Source organism: Cervus canadensis, chromosome 8, assembly GCF_019320065.1.
Source record: "Cervus canadensis isolate Bull #8, Minnesota chromosome 8, ASM1932006v1, whole genome shotgun sequence".
Taxonomy (NCBI): domain Eukaryota; kingdom Metazoa; phylum Chordata; class Mammalia; order Artiodactyla; family Cervidae; genus Cervus; species Cervus canadensis.
This window is the reverse complement of record NC_057393.1, coordinates 89,341,569-89,369,032: the sequence shown is the minus strand read 5'-3', so window position 1 is coordinate 89,369,032 and position 27,464 is coordinate 89,341,569. Positions and strand designations below refer to the sequence as shown.

The 27,464-nt window shown below is 39.3% G+C and overlaps 1 protein-coding gene across 4 annotated transcripts in view; it reads right to left on the bottom strand.

Annotated features, from left to right (window-relative positions):
* TTC13 (tetratricopeptide repeat domain 13) overlaps positions 1 to 27,464 on the bottom strand; it is a 76,250-nt gene that overhangs the window by 29,807 nt on the left and 18,979 nt on the right. For 2 of the 4 annotated variants that reach the window (XM_043477150.1, XM_043477151.1), the window contains exons 3-11: positions 26,504 to 26,579; positions 23,103 to 23,173; positions 13,520 to 13,585; positions 11,925 to 12,017; positions 9,139 to 9,255; positions 8,088 to 8,198; positions 2,694 to 2,776; positions 1,382 to 1,523; positions 901 to 1,075 (exon numbers count right to left, since the gene is read on the bottom strand). In XM_043477150.1, the coding sequence (XP_043333085.1) occupies positions 901 to 1,075; positions 1,382 to 1,523; positions 2,694 to 2,776; positions 8,088 to 8,198; positions 9,139 to 9,255; positions 11,925 to 12,017; positions 13,520 to 13,585; positions 23,103 to 23,173; positions 26,504 to 26,579 (934 nt within the window). The remainder of the gene's footprint in view (positions 1 to 900; positions 1,076 to 1,381; positions 1,524 to 2,693; positions 2,777 to 8,087; positions 8,199 to 9,138; positions 9,256 to 11,924; positions 12,018 to 13,519; positions 13,586 to 23,102; positions 23,174 to 26,503; positions 26,580 to 27,464) is intronic. The other 2 variants (XM_043477152.1, XM_043477153.1) reach the window with 1 other exon arrangement.

The window sequence follows — 27,464 nt, the reverse complement described above, 5'->3', positions numbered from 1 at the left end:
TAAATTTTATTAAATCTAAATTCAGACCAAGTATTTCCAATGAAAATTTAGCATCCAAATTGAGATGAACTATAATATATACTGTATTCAAAGACTAGTACAAAGAAATGTAAAACAGCCGATAAATAGCATTTTCATAATAATAATAATAATATGCTGAACTGATATTGTAGAGGTACTGAGTTAAATAAGACAGTATATTATTAAAATGAATTCCACCTGTTTGTTTTTACTTTTTTAACATGGCTACTAGAAATTTAAAATTATACACATGGCTTGCAATTTTTTCACTTGGACAGTACTATAATAGAGGGCTAATGAAAAAGGAAAGTGAAGAAATAAAAGTAAATATCTGAGCTTTATATGAGAAATAAAAATGTCTATGTATAGCAGAAAAAGGGTAAGACTGACTAATAAAAGGATAACTCAAAGAGTTGCTTTCTTTTTCATCTCAATTTAAATTCTCCAAAATATGTGAGAATTCTGATATGAAGGAATGACAGATCAAAGATACTAAGTTCTTATGTAACAGTGAAAACTTAAGATTACTTTCTTGTCATTCCTATATTTTTGGATGAGATGTGACAAGACAAGGATACCCAGATGACTGTCATATTTAGTTCAAAATACATTGTTTTGGCATAAGTAAAATTTTTTAATTTTAGAAAGAAAAAATGTGAGAAAGGGCAAAAAACAAACAAACCAACCAACCAAGACTGGCCTTTAAGAGATATGGGCTCTCTCTAGTCCAGATACCACCACTAACCAGAGGGTGGCTGGGGGCAAGTCACCCAGCTTCCCTGAGACTCAACTGCCTAACAGGTAAGACCAGAGATGAGCAGTATGGTTCCTGCAGCTCTGAGCACTCACAGAGTCAACAACTGCAGCTGTCGGACCTACCTCGGAGATACTTCACTTTAAGGTACTCTGGGCTGGCCTTCTGGCCTGGGAGAGGGTCATTTAGCATAACTTTAGTTTGCGCTTTTATCCCTTCATAAAACTGTCCCATTGCCACGTGGCTGAGTCCTTTCATGTACTGGCACACCTCGTTATATGGCTCCAGCTGCAGACATCGCTGAGGCATTGAAGGAAAAAAGGCTGTGTTAGAATCCAGACAGTTTAGGAACCCTTAAAGTGCTTTACTCTTTCATCTGGAATTATAAACTGGAGTTAGGAAAGTTTTCCCTCCAGGTTAAATCAGACCAAATACATACTCTGTAAATCAGTCTGTTGGTCAAGGCAATGGTTCTTTCCTCTTTCTTTTTGTTGAAGTCTAAGCACTATTCTTGCCTGACCCCAATGACTCCATTCATTTCATGAACCTTTGTAGAAGAATAACACAAAATTGCAGTTCCAGTGCTTCTCTCTTATGGATGCTCACCTTGAAGTTCTTAAGGGCTTCATGTAAGCTGCCATGGTGATAAAGCATCATTCCGCGGAGCTGGAGGGTCTGCACGTGATTTTGGTTGAGCAACAGAGCCTTCTGAAAGCTTTCGGTGGCTGCTTCAAAATTGCCCAGTTCCCTAGGTATTTAACAACAGTGATGAACATAATACAGGCGTTTTAGTCAACATACAGAATTAAGTTACCCTCAGAATTATGATCCAATCTATAAATAAGATACTTTAATGTGGGTGTTTGCTTTTTTATTTTACCAAATTCTTAGGTTTAAAATTTATTTTTTCTGTTGTTTAAGTTACTTCACTTAAAATCGAATAAATCATTATCTAATTTAAATTTAGAAATAAGAAGTATATTTTAGAATTGTGGTTATTTCAGAGTGAAATGGTTATTACTGACCAGCCTTGTCTTATTTTGTATATTAAAAATTTTATAAATAATAGAAGCTTTAAAATATCCCATGTCAATTTTATATAAACAATAAGTACATAAAATATATATATAACACCCACTTACATTTATACAGCACTTTACTATTTGCTAGGTGTTTCCAGATCTGTTTTCAACTTATATTCCCAACAATTCCATGGGACAGGACAGATAAATACCATCCCTTAAACCTAGAATGAATCCAAACACACTTTCTCCAAGTCAGTATAAGAGACTTTTTCTAACTATGGAGTCAGACAAAAAGCTCTTGAATTAAATCCTTTTTGAGTAAGGCACCTAACAGTTTCACAGGAGATTTCTGTCACTATCTTTCTCTTTCCTAACATTTATAGTACCTTTATACAGGTCACAATGCTAAAAAAATTTTTTAAACCAAAAGTCAGAATAGCTTTGATGGTAGTAAGGAGGCCAAGCACTGCTGCTTATAGAGATGCAACATACTTGTAACATTTCCATCCCACAATTCTAGGATCTTTAAACAGATCCTAGTGATGTGGGTATTAACATTAGTTACTGCCTTAAAAAAGAAGTTATCATCTGTAACTCAACACCTTAGAATGCCATTATTCAAAGCACCTACGTTTGAAGGACTAAAGTTTTCTCGGCCAATATATACAGACCAAGGCTATTTTAGGGCACAGTAACATGCATTATGGTATCCTCTTACCCGTGTTTTTTTCTATGCCCAGAGAAAATCTCAACAAGTATGTGAACACCTATGTGATTTAGAACAGCCATCTCTTTCAGCTAAGAAGCGCATTTTTAAAAACCAGATCCCTATTACGAGAGGCTATCCCACTATACACCCTCCCTCCTACCCCAACTATTAGTGTTTTACTCACCTGTAGGCCTGTCCCAGGCTTTTATACGCATCAATAAAATCAACTTTCTGCTTCAGAGCTTCTTTGAAGGATTCAATAGCTTCCTATAAAAAGAACACAGAAAATTATTTCATTTGCTTAACTGTTAAAATTGAGTTTCTCTCAAATTACTAAAGGACTAATACAGTATATATAAAATACATGGTCTCTGAATGAATTTTTCAAAATAGGAGGATTTAAAGAGAGAGAGAAACTACAATAAACTATGAGTCAGGAGGATTTAATTTCAATTGTAATCAAATACATTACTATGAACAACAGAGCCTTAAGTTTCTCCTTTCAAAATGGGAAAACAGCTTCTGTTTCTCATTAGAACTTTGACTACCAATAACACCTTCATTTTAATAATCATTTACTTGATAAAGACTCTATGGAACAAAAGTAAGCCTAACAGCTCCATGAAATCATCTAAAATGATCACAACTGACAGCATTTGAAATTAAACCAACAAGACAGACAAAAACGCAAGCCCAACACGAAATTATTGATAAAACAAGAAAACAAGCTCCTAGGATAGCTACTGAAGGATTCCCATGATCTACAAGGGAACAGAAAGCATAAAAATAAAAGAGAAACCTTCAGGTTGGGGGTGGGGGGGCCTGGCTCCTCCCAGCACAGCTCCAGGAAGCACTGAGGTTCCAGAACTGCCCATACTATGCTCTTGTGGGAAGCCCTGGCTGCAAAGGGACTCTGTGGAAACCGGTGATAAAACATGCCACTGTTTCAGAATAAACATCCCAGGCTTACACTGGGTGTTCAATGTCTTTTCATTATTATGTTATTTATTGTAATAAAAAATTACACAGATATTTCACACATTTCCCAAGGAAAAGACATATTTTACTTAATGGCTGTAAAATATCACAACTTCTAAGAGCTTTAATTGAGAAAAAACTTTAAAACCTCTGGGATCGATCATTTCAACCCAATTAGATAATTCATAGCAGAAAATCATTAGAGATATCAAATGCCTTGCACATGGTAGGCACTCAATAAATATTTAATGCCCTGGTAGGCACACAAAATAGTTTTGCAAAAGTTATACAATATTGAGTCTTTTCAGAAAGTCATTTATCCCCTGCTTCTTGATTTTCTCAGGGGTGGCCAGCAGGGCAAGAGAGACTGGCTTGGAAACTCTTCAAAGGCAATACTGGTGACAAAACCTCCTCATTAAGGAATCTCACTGCATAGCTCTGTTTGGGAGACAGATGAAAATGGGTAATTTTTTAACATTGAAGAAATGTTAAAGACCACTCTTAATTAGGGCTATCTGCTGTGACATAGTCTTGTCTTTCAGGATTTTAACAACTGCATTTTTAATTCAACAAACATGTATTGAGCGCCTGCTATGTGCCAGGGACAGCAGGAGGTAAGGGGACATGAAGATGGGCAGGTCATTCTCTCTGTCCTCTAAGAACTCGCAGTATCATTAGAAAGCCAACTATGTAACCAGGTTACTAGAATACAAACTACCAACTACAACAGCGATATGAGTAAAAGTCTCTGGGAAAAAAAGGGAAAGAAACAACTGACCGAGCCTGGGAGGGCAGAAGAAGCTACAGGGAGGAGGTGACAGCTGAGCTGGGTCTCAAAGCACAAGGAGCTTGGTAAAGAAAGACGGCATCTTGGACAGGGGCGGTGGGACCACACAGGGGTACAGGGCGCTCGCTGAGGCGGGGAAAGTCAGAGGGGGAGGGGCGCGGGGTGCACGAGGCCAGAAGGGAGGGCCTCTGCCCTGCTCCGCAGTCTGCGTGCCGCCCGGAAGCAACAAGGACTGAGGGCGGTGAGGAGGGGGCCACCTCACAACGTTTACTCTTCATAGAGATGAGAACTGCTGGCCAAAGCAGAAAAGACACACTGGAGAGGTGGGAGGATGGAACCCAGGTAAGAGGCGCCTGTAGTGGTCCAGGCAAGAGAGAATCAAAGCTCAGACTGAGACAGTGTCTCTGAGGAGAGAAAAGGAGGGTCGGATTCAGGAGAGATTTTTAAAACGGCACACTAAGACAGAATGTGGTGGCTATCTGGGGATAAGGGAGCAGAGCGGGCAGGAAGAGCTTAGGCTGGGAGCCCGGGTGTGAGGAAGTCTCGGAAGACAGACAGCCGTGGGGCGGGGGAGGGTGTGAGTCCACTGGGATGTGTGAAGTCTGGAGCATTTGTGGACGTCTACTGGAGATGCCCAGGGGACATCTGCTGCCCACTGCACTTACAGCATGCTTGGACGCCACAGTTCTTCAAAGTCTGACTTCTCTTCAGCTTTTAAGAGTCTTTGGTTTCGGGGTTCCTGTCTAATCACTGCACAGCTCTCTACCTCATTCTGCCAAAGAGGGGACATAGCAGAATCAAGATTTTAAGCCATTGGGAACAAAGAAACTATGTTTGTTGAACCTATCTCTAAGCATGTGAACTGGCTCTGAAGTCGTCTGCATAGCAAATGCAATCATCACCATTTAAGTCGCCATCTTCCTTACTAGCTGGGACCGTTCAGCATAACTGAACAGAACCATAACAGGTAACCCTCAAAGTAAAGGCTTATAAAAATGTGTGTTCAGAATATACCATTTTTGAAACATCCTTACAAAATGAGTAGAATTCAACAGAAAAGTTTCTGCTGTTTTTATTACCTAGGAATATCAAAAATGTCTGATATATCTACTGAATTGGACAACCGGGAAATTTGTCATGTAATATACCCTAATATATTTCTAATGTATTATAATCATAAATTAAATAAGCAACTGTCCACTTAACTTCAGGACTACTGACCTGGAGAGACCACCCTTAGGATACAAAAATAGCTCAGACTGGTTGGTCCATTTAATACTTTGTCTCTACATTTAACAAGAAAAAGACAGATATCTAAACTAGGTTCATTAATTTAATTAAGGCATTTCACCACTCAGTTTTCCAATCTCTGTAACGGGGACACCCTCTGCTCCTTCTATACATCATGGGGATGCCGTTGGGATGAATGAGACAATACGTAAACACTCTGACTTCCTCGGACAGCAGATCTACAAAATGCAAAAAGAAAGTTCCCGTCTATTACACACATCACGGCTGTGTTGGTGAGCGTGGTGAAAAGCAGGAGAGCCCAAATCACTTGGTGAGACTGGATCACCAAGGGGCTTCTAACACTCAGAGAACGAAAGCATTGCTTCTAGGTTTTCATCGGTAGATGTGAAATAAACCAAACTGAATTTTAGTCCATGTTCAGTTTCTATTCAGTGTCTCTATTACCACTCTTTTCTGAAAAAATTCTTTTTGAAATAACACAAAGGGCCCTTCTTGCCTACATTCCTAAATGTGGCTTAAAAATGAAATCAACTGTTTACATTTGTTTACTTTAAAAAAATATTTTTACCCTCTCAGTACAGATAATTGGCATTTTTTTCTATTTCAAATTTCTTTCTCCTTCATGTGATACTTGAGGGATAGATTCTGAACACAGTATTCTAATTCTGAATTTTTTAATTGAAGGTGACTTGAAGGTGAAGAGAATATGAGAGGAATACAGGGCAGAGACAAAATTAACTGGAAGAAATCATCTGGCAGCTGCTGAAAGCACATTTTAAATAACTCAAAGCCTGCACCGCCTGTCTGAATCCTGAGGGGACAGAAAGGGTCCTTGTTAGGACCACCTCTACACACTTGCAAAAATGGAGATGAAGTATATGAAATAAGATTTGCAAAATTAATTCCTTCTAGTTTGGTTTTTAATGGATGAGAGTTATTTTTTTTAGAGTCTATAAGACTTCGATTAAATCCTCACATGGAAAATAATCTGTAATACCAGATTCATGTTTACAGTTTATAAAGGACTCTCACACATTTTATTGTATGTAATTCTCACTTCCACTTCAAGAGACAGAGAGTAGCGTCATCTCTACCTGATAAATGTGGAAGGAAAGGCTGAAAGAATTGAAGCAGCATGTCCAGCCGTGCAGATAATAAGATTCAGAGCAAGAGCTCAGACCACGACCTTCCAATTCAATGCTCTGCCCTTGAAATTTACCCCACTGATACTTATTGAGCACCTACTATGTGACAGGCACTGTCTGTAACATAGAGGATTTACAACTTGTGGCCTTTTAAAAGGTAAACCTTCTCCCCACCCTCCAAGTGAGTGTGTTTATGTGTGTATCAGATCCTCAGAGCTATTTTCAGTAACATCCATGTATTCTTCTCTGCTATGTGCTACTGAAGCTCTTCCCACCTTCCAAAGTTCAGGTTAAGTGCAACCTACTCTGAATTCTCCACCTCCTGGTCAGAATGAGTGTCTTCACCTAGCCGGGCGGACTGTCTGTGGCTCTCAGGCCAACCTGTCTTCAATCAGGCAGTTTGGAAGTGCCAGGCCTGGGGTGAGAGCCAGATGTCCACCCTCAGCTGTGTTTCTGCCCCCTGCCCTGGCAAGAGGGAAGCTGCTGCAGGACAGGCTCCTGGAACAGGCTTGGAGAAGGCAGAGTCCCAGCCAGAGGAGGGGCGGGCAGCTGGTGGTGACTTTCAGCCCCACTCAGCTGAGACAGAGCATCTCCTTTGTCCCTCGACCCCTCCTCCCGACAGCAGTCTTCAAGCAACAGTGCTGGGACCCCTCCTGCAGCCCCCAGAGGCCCCCCAGGCCGTCAGGCCACTCCTGACCTGAATGCGGCAGCATCTCCTGGTCAGCCCCCGTCCCTACCCTCTTCAGCCACCGCCATGTCAGCAACCATTTCCTTAGTACAAATTGAATCTCAACTGTCTATTTCCCCCAAATCTAGACTTCAGAACTCCTCCAGGCCTACCAGCTAAAGTCAAAATGCTCAGCAGAGCACTCTTGACCTTCCAGGACTCTCTTCCCGCGGGGGGCCCAGCCCCAGTTCCTCACATGCGTGGGTATGTCTCCCAGGTCATTACTCACACCTTCCTCTCAGCCTCAGAGTCCTTCTCCTCAGCCGTGCTCTGCTTTCCAAGTCAAGATGATGTCCACTTATTCTCTGGACCTTCCTAACTCCTGAGTTCAAATGAGAGCTTCTCACCATGGCTTCCAAAGCACACTGCTGACATTACTTTCTTTGATTTATTCACCACGTGATAAATTATATGTGGAGAAAGGCTTTGTAAACTGTGTCTGTCCTAAGTATAAAGCATTATTTCTCCCTTATAACCTTTCATCCTCTCCCCTTTCACACTTTCCTCTAAGTACGTATCAGACAGTAGGAGCTCAATAAATTTGTTGATTCAAACTACTGTCTAAAATAAACCAACTGGACATGTGAGATGTCATTTTAAAACCTGCCAAACTAAACCCCGGCTCAATTCCTCCCACCACGAGGGAGATCTAGCATCACTGTAGGTACACATACTGCACAGCACTTTCACCTTCAGAAGTCCTCTGTGAAAGAAAGTTAAACCTTTGTATAGCATAGCTATGGGCTGGTTTTTGTTCAGTTCTAAGGACTGCTGAAAGTCTTCGTGGGCTGTTGCATAGTCCTACAAAAAGGAGAATGAAAAAAAAAATAAAGTAGTATTCGTTAGATATTGGACATGTCCTACTTTTGATTGATAGAGGAAAAAAAAAAATCCCAATTTATTCTGCGCCCTTTCTGGCTTTAAAGAAAACATTTCATGACTACCAATATTAGAAGCATGCTTACACTGTTGAAAGAGTTGATTTTAATTGATGAGAGAAACTCACAAAGGTTTAATTTAAGCATACTGTCTCAACCACAAAAGAATGTTATTTTAAATACTATTAAAGTCATAACCTGCTGTAGATACTTTACAAATTATTTTAGTACTAACATTACATTATTTTGAAGTCTAAAATAATTATGATATAGATCAACCTTAAAATGTGTTATACTGAGGTTTTTTAAAATTTTCTTTTGCAATAGAAAATTGTTATTGAAATGACTGTAAACCAACAAAAATAGCTATGGCAATTATAAATACCACTCATAATAAAAGGTAATCTTGCTAGGTTGAGAAGCTACAGTCTGGGAAGCCACATTAGTTCAGGTGATGATTCTTGGGCTGTGATACCCAAAGAAATTCAAACTGTACCCCTAAGTTGAATGATCACATTGATAACATGCATACCTGCTTCTCTACGCTGACATTCCCAAGAAAGGTTAAGGTATAATCTTTAAACCCAATTTTTCTTCTTCTGTTTCCACTCTTTCTTTTTTCCCCTAGCCCAGAATTAGTTACTGCTGACAGTTCAAGCAAGAAAATGTGTTTCTGGTACTTAATATTTCTCCACTGGGTTCAATTTCAGCTACAGAAAATGCTTTCATAATTGTCTTATACCACAAACTATTAATCTACAGCCCCAAACCCCAATCTACCAAATAGTAGCTTTCTGAAGTAGAAGCAAAGCTGAAATTTTTACCACCATGAAAGGACACATTTCAAGGCAAAAGTAATTCACCTCTGATATGAAGTAGAGGGTCCCACGATGTCTGTACAGCCGTGCTGAGGGCTGAAGTTGAATAGCTTTAGTGAGATCATTCACTGCTTCGTTAATTCGTCCCAGAGGGGACAGAATCTATAAACCCAAAAACGTAATTAGGGGAGAAAAGCCCCAGCGATTGCCCCTACAACTGCCAATGCTTTTGACTTTTCAAGTCTGCTTCACCACCCCACACTTACAGTGCGACTCTCTCAGCAGCCTAGAACCCTTGACTCCACATCCTGTGCAGTGAGACTCAAAGTCAACAGCTGCGGGGCTGCTGACCTTGTCTAGTCAAGGGGATGCTGAAGAACTGTGACCATGGCAATTGCCTTGTCACCGTTTCATGTTCTGTGTCATAATAGATGTTGCTTTTCTTGAAGTGTGACCATTTTTCCCTAACCTATCATTTACCTTTCGGAACAAAATTTGGCATGTCAAATTAATCTGAAAGTTAACTCTAAACCATTAAAATAGAGGAATTGATAAACACAGATTGGAGTCCCCCATGGCATCTAGTTATGCCATCTGTGGTATTAAGTGGTGAATGGCAATTTCTGGGATTCCAGGTGTTGTGTAAGCCCTCTGATGTGAACAACTCTCAACTCATCAGTTATGATCTGGAAGGCAGTGAAAAAACATCTGCAGGCCTGTTCTGAACACTCTTTTGATCCAGCAATCAGCTGTGTTCAGGCAACAATGACAACACAGAAGACAGCTCAGAATGCAAAAGTTCACCCAAAAGATGTAAGATAATCCAAAATGGGTATCAGTATTCATGCAATCAAGCTCAAGCAATTCATCCGGAACAAATGTTCTTAAACTACGGTTAAATCTGTTCTTATAACAGGTCATTTCCATCAAGTTTTACTAACTGGTTTCCTCCTCTGCAGGACTTAAAAACCAGCAAGAGAGAAGATTGAGGCAGGCACACCACCAGTTGCAAGAGAGACAGCTCAGAGAGAGGAAAGAAATGGAATATGTGCCCTTAGAATTCAAGAAGCGTAGTGGTCTAGGGTTATATTTTGGAAGGAAAAAATCCTGACCTAGTATATTAGTATTAACATAACTGAATTATTGCACCCCAGCACAAAATCAATATGCATAATAATGACCAGAGTAATTAAAAAAGGTTAAATTACATTCATTAAATATAGACGATTTCAGAAAGTATAAAAGTGAAAAGTTTCTCATAAAACAATTTCTGACAAACAGTATACTGTAATTTAGCTGGAAAAATCACTATATCATATTATTGCCTGATAATATGAAAAGGGGATATTGCTATATATTTTTAAGATCATTGGAAATCACTTTTCTGATTACCAATATCATTCTGGGTATACAATTAGCTTTTTATTAGATGTAAAAATTTTCCAAAGCTGCCAAATCAGTCTTCTAAGTGCACTTAATTAAATTCATGCTTTATCATAACATTTCAGCAGAGCATCAGTGTGATAGCAGGGAAAAACCCAGCACCCACTCCCTGGAGCAGAGTATCACCAAGTGAGCTGCCCAATGCTCACCCTAAAAACCAACAGGCCTCTCATGCAGCAGTGAACAGATTATAGTCATTCAACCCTTAGGGTAGCAATCCAAAAGAGACAAGAGATAATGAATTCTTTCATTATTTGAGAAAGAATTTCTTTCAGAAAGCCAAATCCCCAATAAAACAAAAAAACTCATTTTAAGAAACTGAACTGTAATTTAACACACTATAATTTTGAGAACAAAAGCATCACAAATGCAGTTTTAAAAATACTAAAACATTTAGCCTTCCCTTTGCTTGTTCAGCTTTCTCCCTCAAAAGAGGGAGGAAAAGTCATTTGTCCCTTTAGTCCAACTATGAAATCCCACCAGAACAGATAATTAAAAGTTAAGTTCTAAATCAGATTGAAAATATTAACGTAAATTCTAAAGCTCTTAATATGGTTAAATGTGCAATAAAATAAATACAATATGAAACTTGGACAGTTTACTATTGTTTAATGAAAATGGTAAAATGGACATGTTTCCTTTAAAAACATTAGAAGGGGTGCCTTGGCACACAGTCCTTTCTCTGGCCTGAAGACCCTTCCCCACTTTGTTCCCCAGGACCTGGTTCCTACCAGCTCCAGCATCACCTCCTCAGCGAGGCCTTTGCAGATGCCGCCAATGCCTGTCCCCTCGCCAATCTGTCCCGGGGACCCAGCAGACCACGTTTTCTGCTCCTGAACAAGCACCCCCTCCCGTGGTGTCCACTGTCACACACAGTACCTGGAACTGTCTCCCCTTGAGTCCTAAGTTCAGGCTATGGTCACCCTTCCCTAGTCTACAACTCTATGTAGATAGGTGTATCCGTAAGAACTAGATACAAGTGAGCGCGCACACACACAAACACGCTTCGAAAGGCTATAGACCTCGTTTGACCATACTGTCATACTGTTTTGCCAAATAAAGTATGTCATCTACACGGTAAACACGTATGTCATATTTTTCAGTGAACATGGACAGTGGTGGTACACATAACTGTATTTTTAATACTAAATGTTACTATTACATGTTAAATCAGCAAAGATTTAACATGGTAAATCAGGAAAGAGTATCACTCGGCCCATAGTTTTCTAGTAATTTCAACTGTTTAAAGGCATTATGTACCTATGGAGGAAAACACAATAAGTATACGGGAGGCTTAAAATTTATCAGCAATAAAATAAAAGGAAAAAAAAAATCTGAGAGTTTTTAAAATCCAATAACAACAGAGGGAAAAAGAAAACCACACTCACTTCTGCTCGCTGCTCAAATACCTCTGGACGATCTGGTTCCAAGGTAATTACTCGGCTCAGTTCGAACAGAGCAAGCTCAGCATTCTTAATGTCCTTGAAAAGGCATTAGCTCAGTATGAGATACACTGTTACTCAAAACCAGCTTGAACAGACTTTCTGAAAAAACTAATAATTTAGTAATGACATAGCTATTTATTTAGAAATAAACAGGAACTTAGCTTCTATGTAAGAGATCTGCCAAGTTAAGTAAGCTGTAATCATTTAACTCGCTCAAGTCTACCTACCCACGCTGGACTTGGCTACCTAGCACAAATTCCACAGGTGCAAGCTGTTTTCTCAATTTAACCTATTTAAACAGTACATCAGCCCATTTTAAGGGATGGGCATGTGGACACCAGTGTGCTAACTAGTGGCAATGTGGGAAGAGAGGAGCCAAGTTAGTGTCAGTCAAAACCCCTCTAGGCCTATACACCTACTCCTACAGAAGCCTAGGTAACCCTGTTCTCTTTAAAATTTACATATTATTTTCATATCAAAATACATCAGGATGTTACTTTTACATTAAAAGTACATTAAAGATACAAGCAAATTTCACATCAAGATATAAAATGAAAAGAGATGAGAATGAGGAAGAAGCAGTTTATCTCTAACCTTTACTAGGGTAACCTTGATCATTTACTGATGCCCTGAACCTAAGTAGGGCTATTTACTGATGCTCCCTTCCTAAACATCTTCGTCATTTCCAAATCTGTGTTCCTGTGCAGTCTGCTTTCTCATGTCTCAGAAGTATACATTATACAAGATTTCTCCAATAGGCCATCAGGCAACTAGGACAATTGCTTTTTAATTCACAAAAATACAAAGTGAAATTTCTCCCTCAAAGCATAATTTCATTTGAATATTTTTAATATAAAAGAAAAAGGTTCATATATAATGTTCAAGACTGAAAATTTGGACATCTGACCTAGACCACTTCATTATTTACTATATAATCTCAGGAAAGTCTTCATTTTTACACCAAAGGGCCTTTGTTTGACCCAAAAATATATTTATTATAACCTTCTTCCCGCACTCCTCAGAGAAATAAGTGGAATAAGGCTCCAAAGATATATCTAAGAAAGAATAATATATAACAAATTTAAAATAATTTATTTTTTATAATATTTTACAAAAAAACTTCTGTTCTTCTATGCGACGTTTAAAAATTGAAAGATTCTAAGTACTGTAAACTGTTGATACCCAGTCTCTCTCTTATACCAATGAGTATTTCTCAGGGATTCTGTCAAGGTCTCATGCTTTTCTTGGCTTATGTTCAGTTCATCATGAACTAAAGTTTAGGCTGGCAAAGGCTGTCCTTTTGGAATAGAAAGTCAGGTGAAACTGACCTCAGAAGACCTGGGCAGAAATCCCCAGCCCTCTCCTTTCCAGCCACTTGACCTTGAGGAAGCCCCCTATGGCCACTGTCTCATCTGTGCACTGGGATACCACCACTGCTGTCCCATCAGAGCTCCGAGAGCAGGGAGGGGCTCCATGGAAACCCTGGTCTGAGTCCAGTCATGTAGACACTGTGGCAAGCGTGACTATTCCATACTCACATGAAGTCCCTTCTTTCCATAGGCTATCCCTCGGCCATAAATTGCACTAACCAGATCAGGCTCCTCCTAGTCAGACCAAAACAGAGACACGTCAAAAACTATAAACAAAACAAACAAATCAGTTTCTGCTTAAAGCACGTTAATGCTGCAAGTGACAGCTCTATGTTATGCTACCATCACTCGTGTCGATCAATACACAGTCCCCGACCAAAAGGGTCTACATTTTTAAAGCTCATTTGAATGAGGCATGAATAAGAGTTTTACCTTTTAAAACACTGAAAAAATAAAACCAATGTTACTGAGCTTTGTGCTAGTCTCTTTCACACAGTCATCTTACTTAAAATGTAATCCTCTCAACAACTCTATACCAGCAGCCACAGGCCAGAGAGAAAACGGATGCTCAGAGAAGCAGAGATAGGAGTAATGGACTGGGTGATGCCTCTTCCTGGTTCATCTGTTTTCAAATAGTCATGAAATAATCTGAGAAGGAAAGAAGCCGTCAGAGCCAGCTCAATGAGGAACAAGAGATGAGTTGGCTCCACAACCTATCAGGTATTAATATAACACAATCCTTTATTCTAATGGGTCAGAATAAGAACCAAACCTTTCTTGCAGCCTGCTCCCGTGTGCACTGGATAAAACGCCTCTCGGGCCCAAGGACAGGGCATCTGCTGCCCCTCCATCAAGTCCCAGACGCCGGCCAGCGGTATGCACTGCCTCCCTTGCAGAGGGAAACACCACCTGTCAGCACGTAACCCGTGCCACTCTTACCCTCCTCTTTGAACCCTTTCCTGTACATTTGAGAAAGAAGAGTACATGGCCTCCGCCTATCAGGTCCTGAGTGAAGAATTTAACAGGACTATATCAGATGATGTATCTTGCATACCAATCTATAATCAGTTTTGAATCTGAGACTGAGTGTCTGCCAGTATTGCAGAAAAAGACACATCAACTTAAATGATGAGTAAATGGGAAAAAACAAAGGATAAGATGCTATTCACGGAAAAACAACGCCCCCCAAGAAAGGCTACCATAAACAGAATCAGGTACACCACATTAAGTAGTAAGTTGGTGCATCATTGGTTGGGGCTTCCCTGGTAGATCAGACAGTAAAGAGTTTGCCTGCAATGCATGAGACTCGGCTTCAATCCCTGGGTCAGGAAGATTCCCCTGGAGTAGGAAATGGCAACCCACTCCAGTATTCTTGCCTGGAAAATCCCATGGATGGAGGAGCCTGGCGGGCTACACCCCATGGGGTCACAAAGAGTGGGACACGACTGAGTGACTAACACACACAAGGCATCACTGGTTACAACCCAGCCAGCAGATGGACCTCACAGCCATTGAAAAAAGTCACGTAAACAAGTACAGATTTCTAGCTTCTCTTGGAAAATAAAAAATCCAACAATGACAGACTCACATTTGGGCATGAGAATGTGAGAAAATGACAACAACAACAACAAACCCAACTAGCGCCAAGTACTGGTCGCCTATTTAGAGGAGGATATGTATTCACCGGCTTACCATGAGCCTCTACACTCCACCAAGTCACTTTGCTCATTTACTTTGCTTCTCTGGCTCCCACATTGTCTTGGATCTCTGATTTATGACATGTGTGTAACTGACATGAAAGGCTGCCCATGCTATTCACTAAATGGAGAAATGTACGAGTTACAGAACGACAGAAGAATGGTAGTCACCTCCTATAAATAAGGCTTGTATATGATTATGTGGGTCAGGATGTGCATAGAAAAATGCTCTCCAAAATACTAACAGTAATATTCTCTGGGAAGTGGGATTACTAGTTATCTTCCTATTCTGCTTAATACACTGATGCATTCCTTTTAATTGTTTAACACACACATACGTTTATAATCAGAAAAAAAAATGTTAAGTAAAACATATTACAGAACGTAATAGAAAACTTTACTATAGTTGAAAATATTGTATTTAAATAAATTAAATAGAAAACTTATTATAAATTATAGAAAATTTAGAAAATGAAGAAAAGCACAAAAAAGAAGGTAAAGGGCACCCTATAATTCTGTCACCTGGAGATAAAACTTCAACATTTGAATATTCTTCCTGGCTGAAAGAAAGGCAGAGCAAGTAGTTTGGGAGTGGGATCCAGGACCAGAGGGTAAGGAGAGGCAGGAAAGAGAGTTCCCCACTGAGGAATCAAACTGAGACAGTCTTCACGTGTTTCCCTAGGACCAGCACCTGCCAGAGGACAGCAGAGTGACAGAGCAGCTCCCCGTCCAGGCTGGGGAGTGGGGGGCGGCTGATGATCCCATGCAGCTCACGCCCGCTGAGGACAGGCTCCAGCGAAAGGAAGCTCTACTTTCAGATTTGTCTCAAAACACACCATCCAAGAAGCTTTTCTTCTCAACTGAGAAAACGTTTATAATAAATGACAAGAGGTAAATTAGAAAAAGATATGCTTAAATAAAGAGTTATGGTACTGATGACCCTTTCTGTGGGGCAGGAATAGAGACACAGACATACAGGATGTACTTGTGGACACAGCAGGGGAAGGAGAAGGGGATGAATCAAGAGAGGAGCACTGACATATGCATACTACCACGTGTAAAACAGGCAACTAGCAGGAAGCTGCTGCAGAGCACGTGGAGCTCAGCCTGGTGCTCTGTGATGACCTGCAGGGGTGGGATGGGGAGTGGGAGGGAGGATCAAGAAGGAGGGGACATACGTCTATTTATGACTGACTTGGGTTTCCCTGGTGGCTCAGCTGGTAAACAATCCGCCTGCAATGCAGGAGGCCTCAGTTCGATTCCTGGGTCAGGAAGATCTCCTGGAGAAGGCATAGGCTACCCACTCCAGTATTCTTGGGCTTCCCTGGGGGCTCAGATGGTAAAGAATCTGCGTGCAATGCGGGAACCGTGAAATCGATCCCTGGGTTGGAAAGATCCCCCGGAGAAGGACATGGCAACCCACTCCAGTACTCTTGCCTGGAGAATCCCCGTGGACAGAGGAGCCTGGTGGGCTGCAGCCTGGGGTTGCAGAGAGTTGGACACGACTGAATGACCAAGCACAGCACCGCACACATGGCTGAGTCATACTGTACAGCAGAAGCCAATACAACACCATGAAGCAATTACCCTCCGGTAGAAAAAAATGAAAAATAGTTATTCTTGTTTGACTGACATCTCCATATACCCTGTGGCCACACCAGCCACTCTAGGAGTCATCCTCATCTTCCCCGCCAACACACCTACTCAAGAAATCCTGGCAGTTTCATCTCCTGACCCAGCAGCCACCTCCTCTCGTGGCTACTGCAACGGCCTCAACCACTTCCCGTTTCTTCCCACCAGTCTCCAGGCCCATATTCAGAGTTAACGAACACTAAGACTGATCACGACACTTCCCTGGCTGAAACTATTCATTGGCTTCCCAATACCTACAACAGCAAAATTCAAACATTTTTCCTTTAAGAAATACATTTTACACTGTAACCCAGTACACTCATACATATACACATAAATATACACACAAACACATCAGAAACAAAAGTTTCACTAAGTCTCATCAAGCCTTGCTGTACACAATGTTATCTGATATTTCCTTATCAGGTATATTTCATTTAAAAAATGTTAGTCTTGACTCACCAATTAATTTCAGTGCCTACTAGACGGCAGCACCTCAGAATTTGAAACACAGTGAGGTGACATCTAAATGCCTTTGCAAAAATCACTGATCACTTTTCTGCATCACCATTCACCTCCTTTCACTCCCCAACTCCCAGTTCGTACTCTAAAAATTGGCATTACTTAATAGTTCCCTAGATGCAACACAGGCTCCCAAGCTGGGTGCATTTGCAAATGCTCTCATCTGCCTGAAACACCCACCCACTGTCTCTATGCCCAGGAAAATCTTTCCATCCTCCAAGTCTCAGCTCAAACACTCCCTCTTCTCCAACTCTTTACAGATGCCCCTGGAAAACAGGTATGTTCTTCTCCTCTGTTTCCCTATATATCATATGGATGTTAGTCATTCTTTTAACAAATATTTACTCAGGGCCAGCTATGAGCCATGCTCCATCCCATGTGCTACAAATACCACGGTAAGAAAAACCAATACAGACAGCAAAAGATTCTTGCCTTCTTGGAGCACAGCTGAAGAACCACAAATGTAAATGTAAAGTTACACCCTCAATAAGTGTGAGAGAGATAAATGGTGCTTTATAAAATGTATAAAGACTTAAATACCTGGACTGAGATCTTAGGGGGTAGGGGAATCCCAGAATGACTGGTCCAGATGGTGCAAAGACTCTGAGGGAAGCAAGGAATACAGCGTCTCCAAGCTGAGGTTGGAGAAGCAGGTAGGAACCATATTAAAGATTTTTAGCTCTAACCTAAAACCAACAGCAAAGTATACGAGTGTTTAAAGTACATGTTTGTATGGTGTGCACATGTGCATGTGTGTGGAGGGTGTGAGGAGAGAAGCCAGGAAACGTTGGCCCCATCTGTCATCTGGCAGATCAAAGTGGCTGGCCATGGTTTGAATAGAGCTGGGAGCAGCAGATGGATGAAGGAGATACTTAGGAGATATACAGACAGAGCTGGTGATGAAGTAAGCAACACACATGTGTGTGAAGCATGTTGTAACCCTATGGAGGGCTGCCATTCATTGAGCTGGGCGACACAAGGGTACGACTAGAGATTCTTTTTCAGTTGTGGGTGGGGGGATGTGGCAGGTTCAGGGGAGAGCATGCAGTTGATTTGGAACCCGTAATACTAGGCTATAACTATGATAACAATCACAATAACTAAACATCCTCTGTGTTGTTGTAAATTGAATGGAGGAAACCTAAGTACTTTACAGATCCATGTTACTCAGGTTTCCTCTAATATTCAACTTATATTTTTCTTTTAGAATTCTCTTCCAACAACATAAAAGAATATATAATTATTGTGTATGGCGTGCTAAGTTGCTTCAGTTTGTGTCTGACTCTTTGCAACCCGATGGACTATAGCCCTCCAGGCTCCTCTGTCCATGGGGATTCTCCAGGCAAGAGTACTGGAGTGGGTTGCCATGCCCTCCTCCAAGGTATCTTCCCAACCCAGGGATCTAACCCGCATCTCTTATGTCTCGTGCATTGGCAGGCGGGTTCTTTAACCACTAGCGCCACCTAGGAAGCATCATATAATTATTGTGGCTGCTGTCATACCACAATACAGTCTAGTATAACAGGTTCCTAAATTTAATTGGTAGATTTTATTACTTTTTTGATTGATACAACTTTATTATTTTATCACGGGCTTTGGATGTTAACAACAAGACAGAATTCTTTATGAAATGTCACAATGAACTATTTTTTCAAATAAAAAATGTTTATTTCTAAAAACAAATTGAGCTCAGAATATCATTGTGAAGTATTTTTGAATACACAAGTCTAATAATATTTACACTTTATAACCTTTTCAGAATTTTAAATGAATTAAACTAATACTTCAATTGTCCAATATTATTCACTTTATGCAAATACAAAATCATGGTATAATAAGATAGTTAGCTTACTGGAGTCAGGTCCACTTAGATGTCTCAAATCTCAAGAAAATAAATTTTTTTAAACCCATAAAGGTCTAATTTACCAGCTTCATTATATTATTTACATAGTGATTTTAAAATTTACAAATATTCATTTTTCCACCGCAAGGTTGGCTTTTTGTTAAAACCTGCAAGTCACTGGATCGAAGACAAAGAAGTCAAAAACGACACTGCACAGCCATGTGAGGAGGACTGAGTTCTGTGTGAGTGGCAGGTGCACATATGTATGTACATAAAGTAAGGCTACAAGGTCACGAGCAGAGGAATGTTTTACATTTTGTCTGCTAATGTTAAAAAACAAATGAAGTTCTTTCGTGAATTCAGTTCCATTACAACCAGATCAGAATCAGATGAGTTCAAAGTCACACAACTAATAGCAAAGGTCAACTGCCTCATTGAACATCATCACAGCACTTAGGTCACCCAGCCCCGCATGAGCATCGAAGCAGCAGAGAAATCAGGAGAGTTTCCTGCTTTCAAGAACACGATGATGGGGGCACCAACACGTGTAGGAAGGACACAAAGACATGGACATGGAGACAACACCGACTGATAAGCTTTTAAAATCAAAAGTTTCCAACAAAGATGGACAGATCTAATGCATCTTGAAATTGTGTTCAGTTGGAAACTGTGATGCTCAGGGAATATTGTCTTCCTTTAGAAATGTGCCAAACAATCCATATTTAGATAAATATTAAAGTGAACACTTGAAACAACAAAGATTAAGGAAATATCCCGTAAGTTTGTTCTCTAATACTGCAACTAAGCCAAAGAGAAGGTATAAAAGCTTTACATCAAAAGGTCATTCTGGAATACAAGCATCCTCGTGCATAGATCCAAATTTCATATTAAATGATCTTATATACACGGTAAATATAATAAAATCCCAGCACCATGGCCCCATTTGTCTTAAGCTTTCTATGAATGGAATCTGATTCCGTGCATTGTTCTTCATACTGGAGCTTGCAGGCTGTCCGAGAGAAACATTTTGTCAAGAGTTAACGAGCTAAAAAGAAAATGGCAACCCACTCTAGTATTCTTGCCTGGGAAATCCCACGGACAGAGGAGGTGGGCAGGCTACAGTCCATCATTTTGCAAAGAGTCAGACAAGACTTAGCTACTAAACAACAACAACAAACTAAAAAAACTGGAAAAGTTTGTCTGTGAACAGTTATCACTGAAGATCTGTTAAGGTATGTTTGTGTACTGGGTTAAAAATACAGAATTTGGGGGACTTCCCTTGTGGTCCAGTGGCTAAGCCTCTGTGCTCCCAACACTGGGGACCTGGGTTCAATCCCTGGTCAGGGAACTAGATCCCACATGCTGCAACTAAAATGTGATGCAGCCAAAAAAAATACAGGGTTTTTGCACATGTAGAAGGTCCTGCAAGGAACAGATGGACATCTAATAGTTGACACAATGTATTGACAGAAATGACCCTCGAGTGATGCTGGGTTGAGTCCTAAGGAGGCAACTCTCCATGCCTGAAGAAATACTCTTCTGAATACTGGACAATAAAAATAAAAAGGACTGCTGGGCTGAAAACCAATTTCATGACTGCAAGACAAAGTACTGCTATATTTGCCAAAGAAAGAAAAGGAAGAGCACTTAAAGAATGGTTATACTGTAAAAATACAATTAAAGAGACTGACATGTAAATTCTGATTCATGGTAAGAAAAAGAGTTTCGATCAATTAGAGAAGTACCAATAACTGTTCTTTGGACATTCACTCCCACCTTGTTGTACAGTTCCTTGATGAGACTGGCTATCAAGAATTTGAAGAAATCAATGAAAAACTCTTTAGTAGGAATTATGTGCATCAGTTTCAAACATAAGGCCTAATATAGAAAAACTACATCCAGAAAAGCAGGATTAAGTCTTATTAAAATTTAAATAAGAATTTTATCATTTAATATCAAATCTTTGTATTATATAGTTATCACAGTCATATAACATAAAGAAAATGTGACAGATTTTCACCAAGCTCTACCTGGATGCCTTTAAATTTGCTCCTACTTATTATTCCAGTGTCATGAAAATATGATTTTCCACATGTCTTATGATGCAGAAAGGACTGGGAAGAACCAAAACAAAAGGGAAGAGAGACATCACCAAGAAGAGCACCAGCAGGAAAGCCAAGGGCACTGAGTTCTGTGTAAAGATGTACTATGAATGATGACCCACCCAGGCCTGTCTTCCATGGGCCTGGAGCATCTGAACTTTCTGCTGCTCCCCTGACTTCCATTCCTGTCCCATCAGTAGTTTGGATTACCAGAATCAGCAGTCCAATTTATACTCCACACATTCTCAAAGAAAAATCTATCAGCTGAAAGCAACCCAATGTAGATTTGATGAAAATACCATATCAAACTTCAGTATACTAACATCTTTTCTTAGTACAAAGAGAAAAATTCTGATGTCTTTCTGAACACAACTGCAAGAGAAGTTTTACAGTAATAAATGGACACCAGACACAGAGTCATTAAAATAATAACTGTAGAGAAACATTGAAAAAATTTATAAAATTAAGTGAAAAAGTAATACAAAATAGTATATATATTCAGATTATATAAAAACAAATGCATACTTTGAAAAGGTCATAAACAAAAAAATAATGTTAGAGTGGCAGAATTAAGAAGTTTTTTATTAAAGTATTTTATTTAACATTGTTATATTGCCTTCAACTAGACAGATAATATTTTTCAAAAAGTTGAATGAACTGATAATACATCTGCAAGCTCACACTGTTGTCTTCTGGAGGCTATCATAAATTAACTGATATGTGCTCTTATAAATGTATCAAAGTCCCCCTTTCAAACCAGCGCTTTCTTACCTTCTAAAATACTGCAATGCTAAACAAAAGGACGATTTTTAAAACTTTATAATCTACCCATTGTACTTTAAACTCCACTGAGGAATATTATCCCACACGACCACTCAAACACACAGGCGCTTAGATGCAAGGACTTTAATGTAATAACTATGAAAACATCTTATTGATTATTTGAGAGTGAAGACAAAGTTATCAACATAATTAATCCTACATTTAAAAAGAGAAAAGAAGAACAAAATCTTCAAAACTGATGTTTTAAAATTTAATCTGCCTGCTGAACTGTAAACTATCTATTGACTCTTACTGTATTAGCACAGATGAATATGCCAGAATGGTACTTTGAGTAGCTGAAATTAACTCAGCATGTACTATATATGCCAGGCATCTAGTAAAGTACTCTTTAAGATATTTCATTAAAACTGAACTAGAATATTTTTGGAGGTAGTTATTATTATGTCCATAATCCAGGAGGTTAAATAACTCTCTAGTGAGCAGCAGAGATAGATTAGAACTCACATATTTCTAACCTTACTTGACCGTCCTGAACAGATAATGGATAATAGCCAAGCATCTACCAGAATACAGTTAAATAATGACCCAAGATATATGGACAATGTCGTCAGGCTGCATTTTACAGGTCTCCTATGCAGCTTTTATACTGAGGTATTTAAGCACTTGGTCTGAACCAGACTTGAACACAGCCATCAATCAGTCAGCAGAGCTCCAATGCTCCTACTAAAGAGTCTTAAAGACGGTGAGAAACAAATCCATGAGTGGACTTAACCATGCAGATCAGCACCTGCACAGAGAGTAAACATCCGTAATTCCAAGAATTTCCAGTGTCTGTATCTCATGAGAGATATCAAGGTGGAGAGGAAAATGAACTGAAGCTAATGTTCGTCTTTCTGAAACTTGCATTTGAACTTCATCTCTGCCTGCTGATGGTGGGGAGACTTCAAGCAAATTGCCTGATGTCCTTTAAAATAAAGTAAAACTGCAAAGATTAAATGAGAGCACGTTATGAGGCCTGCACCACCAAGAAGGGGCTCGGTCAAGGCTGATTTCCTTTACTTTCTTGTAAAATCTTAAAATCTATGTTTTTTTGCAGCACTTTAGTTACACATAAGTCCATATTTTTGTCATTACTATAAACTTGCAGTTATACGATTAAGAAGAAAAATTACCTGAAGCATTGTTGAGAAATGTCTTATTGCTTCATCATAGAGACCACTGCCAATCAACACATATGCAATAGCTAGGACAAAGAATACAGAAACATTAAAGGAATGAATAAAGGATCTCAGACTGAAATAGGCAACTAAATTCTTTACCAAATCTTAAAAGGCAGCTCCAAGGACTAGAAGCAGTTAAAGGAAACTTAGATTTAATATGATGTAACTGAATTCTCCTACCATTTGGTATTTGCTAGTCAGTCTTGCTCTATCTAGATTTAAATTATTAAAGCAATCTATAAAACATCTGCCTGCAAAAAGCAATTATCTTTGTCTAAGCCCATCACTCACTTTCAAATACCAAATAATCTTTATGGTATTTCCAATCTATATTTCAGAAGAGCTAGTAATAAGCCTGCATAATATCCATATAACACGGCAATGTGACTTTACTATGAACATTAGAAGAAATACCCAAAGAGCATCACGTATCTCGATATATGCAGGTGCTCAATTTACTGCCAATTACCCATTAAGAACAAAAAGAGAGGTTCTAATTACTGTAGCAATATATAAGTGTTAATATAATGCTTAACTGTAGGTATAATTCACACCACTGCAATATGCAGTTACAGTCTTTTCCCTAGTTCTTCTATTCAAAATATAGTCGAAACATTACTCAAAATATACTCTAAAGATCCTAACAGTTTTTAATCAAACTGCTTATGTCAGTGGTATTTTGAAGTTAGAGTCAAGACAACCTGTTAAAACATGGCAGTATTTTGACTAAACTTTACCTGTCCAAAAAAAAAAAAAAAACCCAATAAATTTTAATATTCTAGAATATATTTCCATCTGCAATATTTGCCCTAACTCCCTAAAGCCCCAAATATTTCTGAAAAATTATATCCTTAATTCAATATTTGATCTATTTCTTTGCAAAAAATAAAAAGCATTATTGTGACCCTCTAGTTTAAGGACATAAGTGTTCAAGAAGATGGGCAACTGAAACTTTTAATGTCATTCAGTTTAAATTCCCTGAAAGTAAAAAGCAGTAAATACATTAAATGCAGAAAGAGATTTTATAACTAACCTCAGAAAAGTAAAGTTCAAAACACTGAGCATCATAATAATACAAGAGCTCTGGGGTGCATTCTTCAACATGAAAAGAGGTCTGCTTTCATCCTAATTTCTTTGAAAAAATAATTAAAGTCAAACTCATATTCAGAATAACAGGAGTGGATACTATTCAGATAGTTGTAGCAGATAATGGGCTAGCCAGAGACCTCTTTGGTGGGAATCAGGAGCATTAATAGTAAAAATAACAATAACAGTAATACTAACATGCACTATATTCTTAATAGGTGCCAGGCACAATCCTAACCATTTACATGTATTGTAACTCAACACTCCTTAACTGCAGTGAGATAGGTACAACTGTCACCCTCATTGGCAGACAAGGAAGTGAAGCATTTAAACTGTTGAACGACAATATGCAGTGAGACAAGGGAAGCAGGCTGCCTGGCTCCAAGACCACCATCCTAACCAACATGCTACCCTGAAAAATCAAGGATTCGCTGAAACTACTGTGCACTGGGCTGGACTCAAAAACGGTTTGAATCCCTTGAGACTGGATGAAAAGGGACTGAAACAGAAAACTATTTTTTTTGCATGCAGGAAGATACTTGAGAAAGCCAGGGTTTGGGCTCAGACTCTGGCCCTGTCACTCACTGGCTGTGTTACCATGGGGAAATTGTCCTCACTGGGTCTTGCTTAACGAGCCTGTAGAAAATTTTCTTAGATTCTTTCAGATCTAAAAATTTCAGAATTTCCTCTCTATCTTTTCATAATCTATTGAATGAACAAATGAATGTGACCCATAAAAACAAATACAGCTTTAGGGGATAAATATTACACTTAGGAACATGCTTAAATTGTTACTCATGGCCAAGGTGTTGAACTCCTTTCAAATAAAATCAAATGCAGCTCTCAAATCTTTCCATCTAAAAGTAGATTTTTTTTTTTTCTTGAGAAAACCCCAGGTAGCGCAGTGATAAAGAATCTGCCTGCCAATGCAGGAGACGTAAAGAGAAACAGGTTTGATCCCAGGGCTGGAAAGATCCCCTGGAGAAGGAAATGGCAATCCACTCCAGTATTCTTGTCTGTAGAATTCCACAGACAGAGAAGCCCAGCCGGCTATAGCTCAAGGGGTCGCAAGAGTTGGACATGACTAGCACATATATATGCATTGAAAAGTAATCTAAATCTTATACAAAAAATTTCTACTAGGATCTAAATTTGGTTGTGGGAGTTCAAAGACATAAAGTGAAAACTAGGATAAATGGAATCTCCCAGAAATTGTTATTAACCAGCAATTCCACATCTCCTTGTAACATGTATGCTTACAGAGGTCATTTTTCCAAGAAAAAAAAATAAATACTGACATGCAGAAGATCCTAAACCAGCTTAGAGCCTATACTATCCCAGGATGTACTAGGATTACTCTTAAGAGTACCAGGACAGGCCTGGTACATATTACGCTCTTAATTCATTATGTAATAAATGAATAGAAGACTGAGTAGAATCCAAGGATTACGAAGGAGACCAAATCTGATGCCTTAAAGGATAATTAATTCTCAAAGCTTACTCAAAGAATATAAATAAAAGGTGATTAATATTTTCAAAATAGTGCTCAACCTTAATATAAAATGGATATGGCAGCAGAAAGGATAAAACTAATTATGTGTAAATCAGACAGAGAAAAATTTCTTCAGGTGCTTTGGGCTACCAGGAGCACACCCTTCTGTGAAATCTGTCCAACGGCACTCTTCAGTCCTATATTCAATTTGTTTCCACTCGTTCAAGTGCAAGCTGATTAAGCAATGATGGAGACACACCCAAAGCATATCAGACACTGGCGAAACCAGGCTGTTTTAAGACATGCCTTGAACAAGCCAAACAGCATGACCCATTTGCAGATCAGAATGAACTCAATTTTCTATACCCATGAGTTTGGACCAACAATAACTGACTGGCCCCATGAATAAAACTAATCAAACCTAGTGATGTTATGACACAGAAGACTAAAGAAGGTGTGGTTCTCTTCTGCTTTCACTTCTTTATCGTTCATATTTGATGACAGCACACAAATAATCTTTTAATGGATGCTAATAGTTAGAACTCATACCATAATTATTAATTTCCATAGAAACACTGATTCCATCCAGACCTTTCATGACATAATAAATATCAAACCCTCACAAGGGCTGAATGACCTACCCAGGGTCAAACTGCTCATGCTGGCAGGGCCAGGCTCTGTGTCCTTTCTGCCTCACCATCCTGCCTACCCACTCTGCATCTAATCATAAATTCTAGGCAAATGCCCCAAGAAAAGTCCCCAAGTCAAATCTCACCTAACTCTTCATTTGTGCTGTCATTATCAGTAGCAAATGGGAATCTCTTTTGTTCAGCAATAGACTTGGCCTGGCTCTGAAATAAAGACAAACATACATTTTAGCTTATCTCAAATGAAGAGAAACTTAGAGTGAAACCTGTATTTAAAAAAAATTAAAGTTACATTTAATTTATATGGAAGCAAGAAAACACTGACATTCAGTCATATCCATGATGTACTTTAAGACACATTTTGTGCTGTAACCGACTTGCTTCCTCCCCTTATCATGAGTGGTTTTCGATTTCCAGGAACACCTATCTTTTTACTTTCATGAGGATTCATCTTCCTGGCTGTTTCAAAGCTCCCTCCACAGACCATTCAATGACACCGATCACGTTACAAAGATCACATTCTAGTGACTGGTCTCCAAAGTGGCTTGACAACAGAACACTGCTTTGTAAACTGTAAAGAACTCTTTAGAAGTAAGAGACACACGTTGCACAAGGATGATGCCATAATAGGGCCAGTAAAATCTGACCAAGAAGCAAGATGCGCTTAAACAATGCATAGCAGGCAACGAACATAACCATCCTGCCTGACACAGTACAAGAAGTCACGCAGACACAACATATGCACACTTGGCAGAACAGCTAAAGTAAAAGTGGAAACTAGGGGAAAACAAAGTAGAGTTAATTTAGTAAGTGGAGTGATTTTACAGGCAGTAACGGTCCAACATACAAAATGATGGCTCTGTTGTGCTTTGGAGACAAATCATATCTGATGATGCAAACAGCCGTCACTTTGTCAGAAGGTTTTACTGTCGATGCTGTGGTATGATATGCTTGGCCTACAGGACACAGATTAAAATGATAACTTCATACCAGATTCATCTAAGATATGATTAAAACTTGAACACATAGACAGACAGGAAAAGCTAGGATAAAACTAAAGATGTTGTTTTTGGCAAAACTTCAGGATCA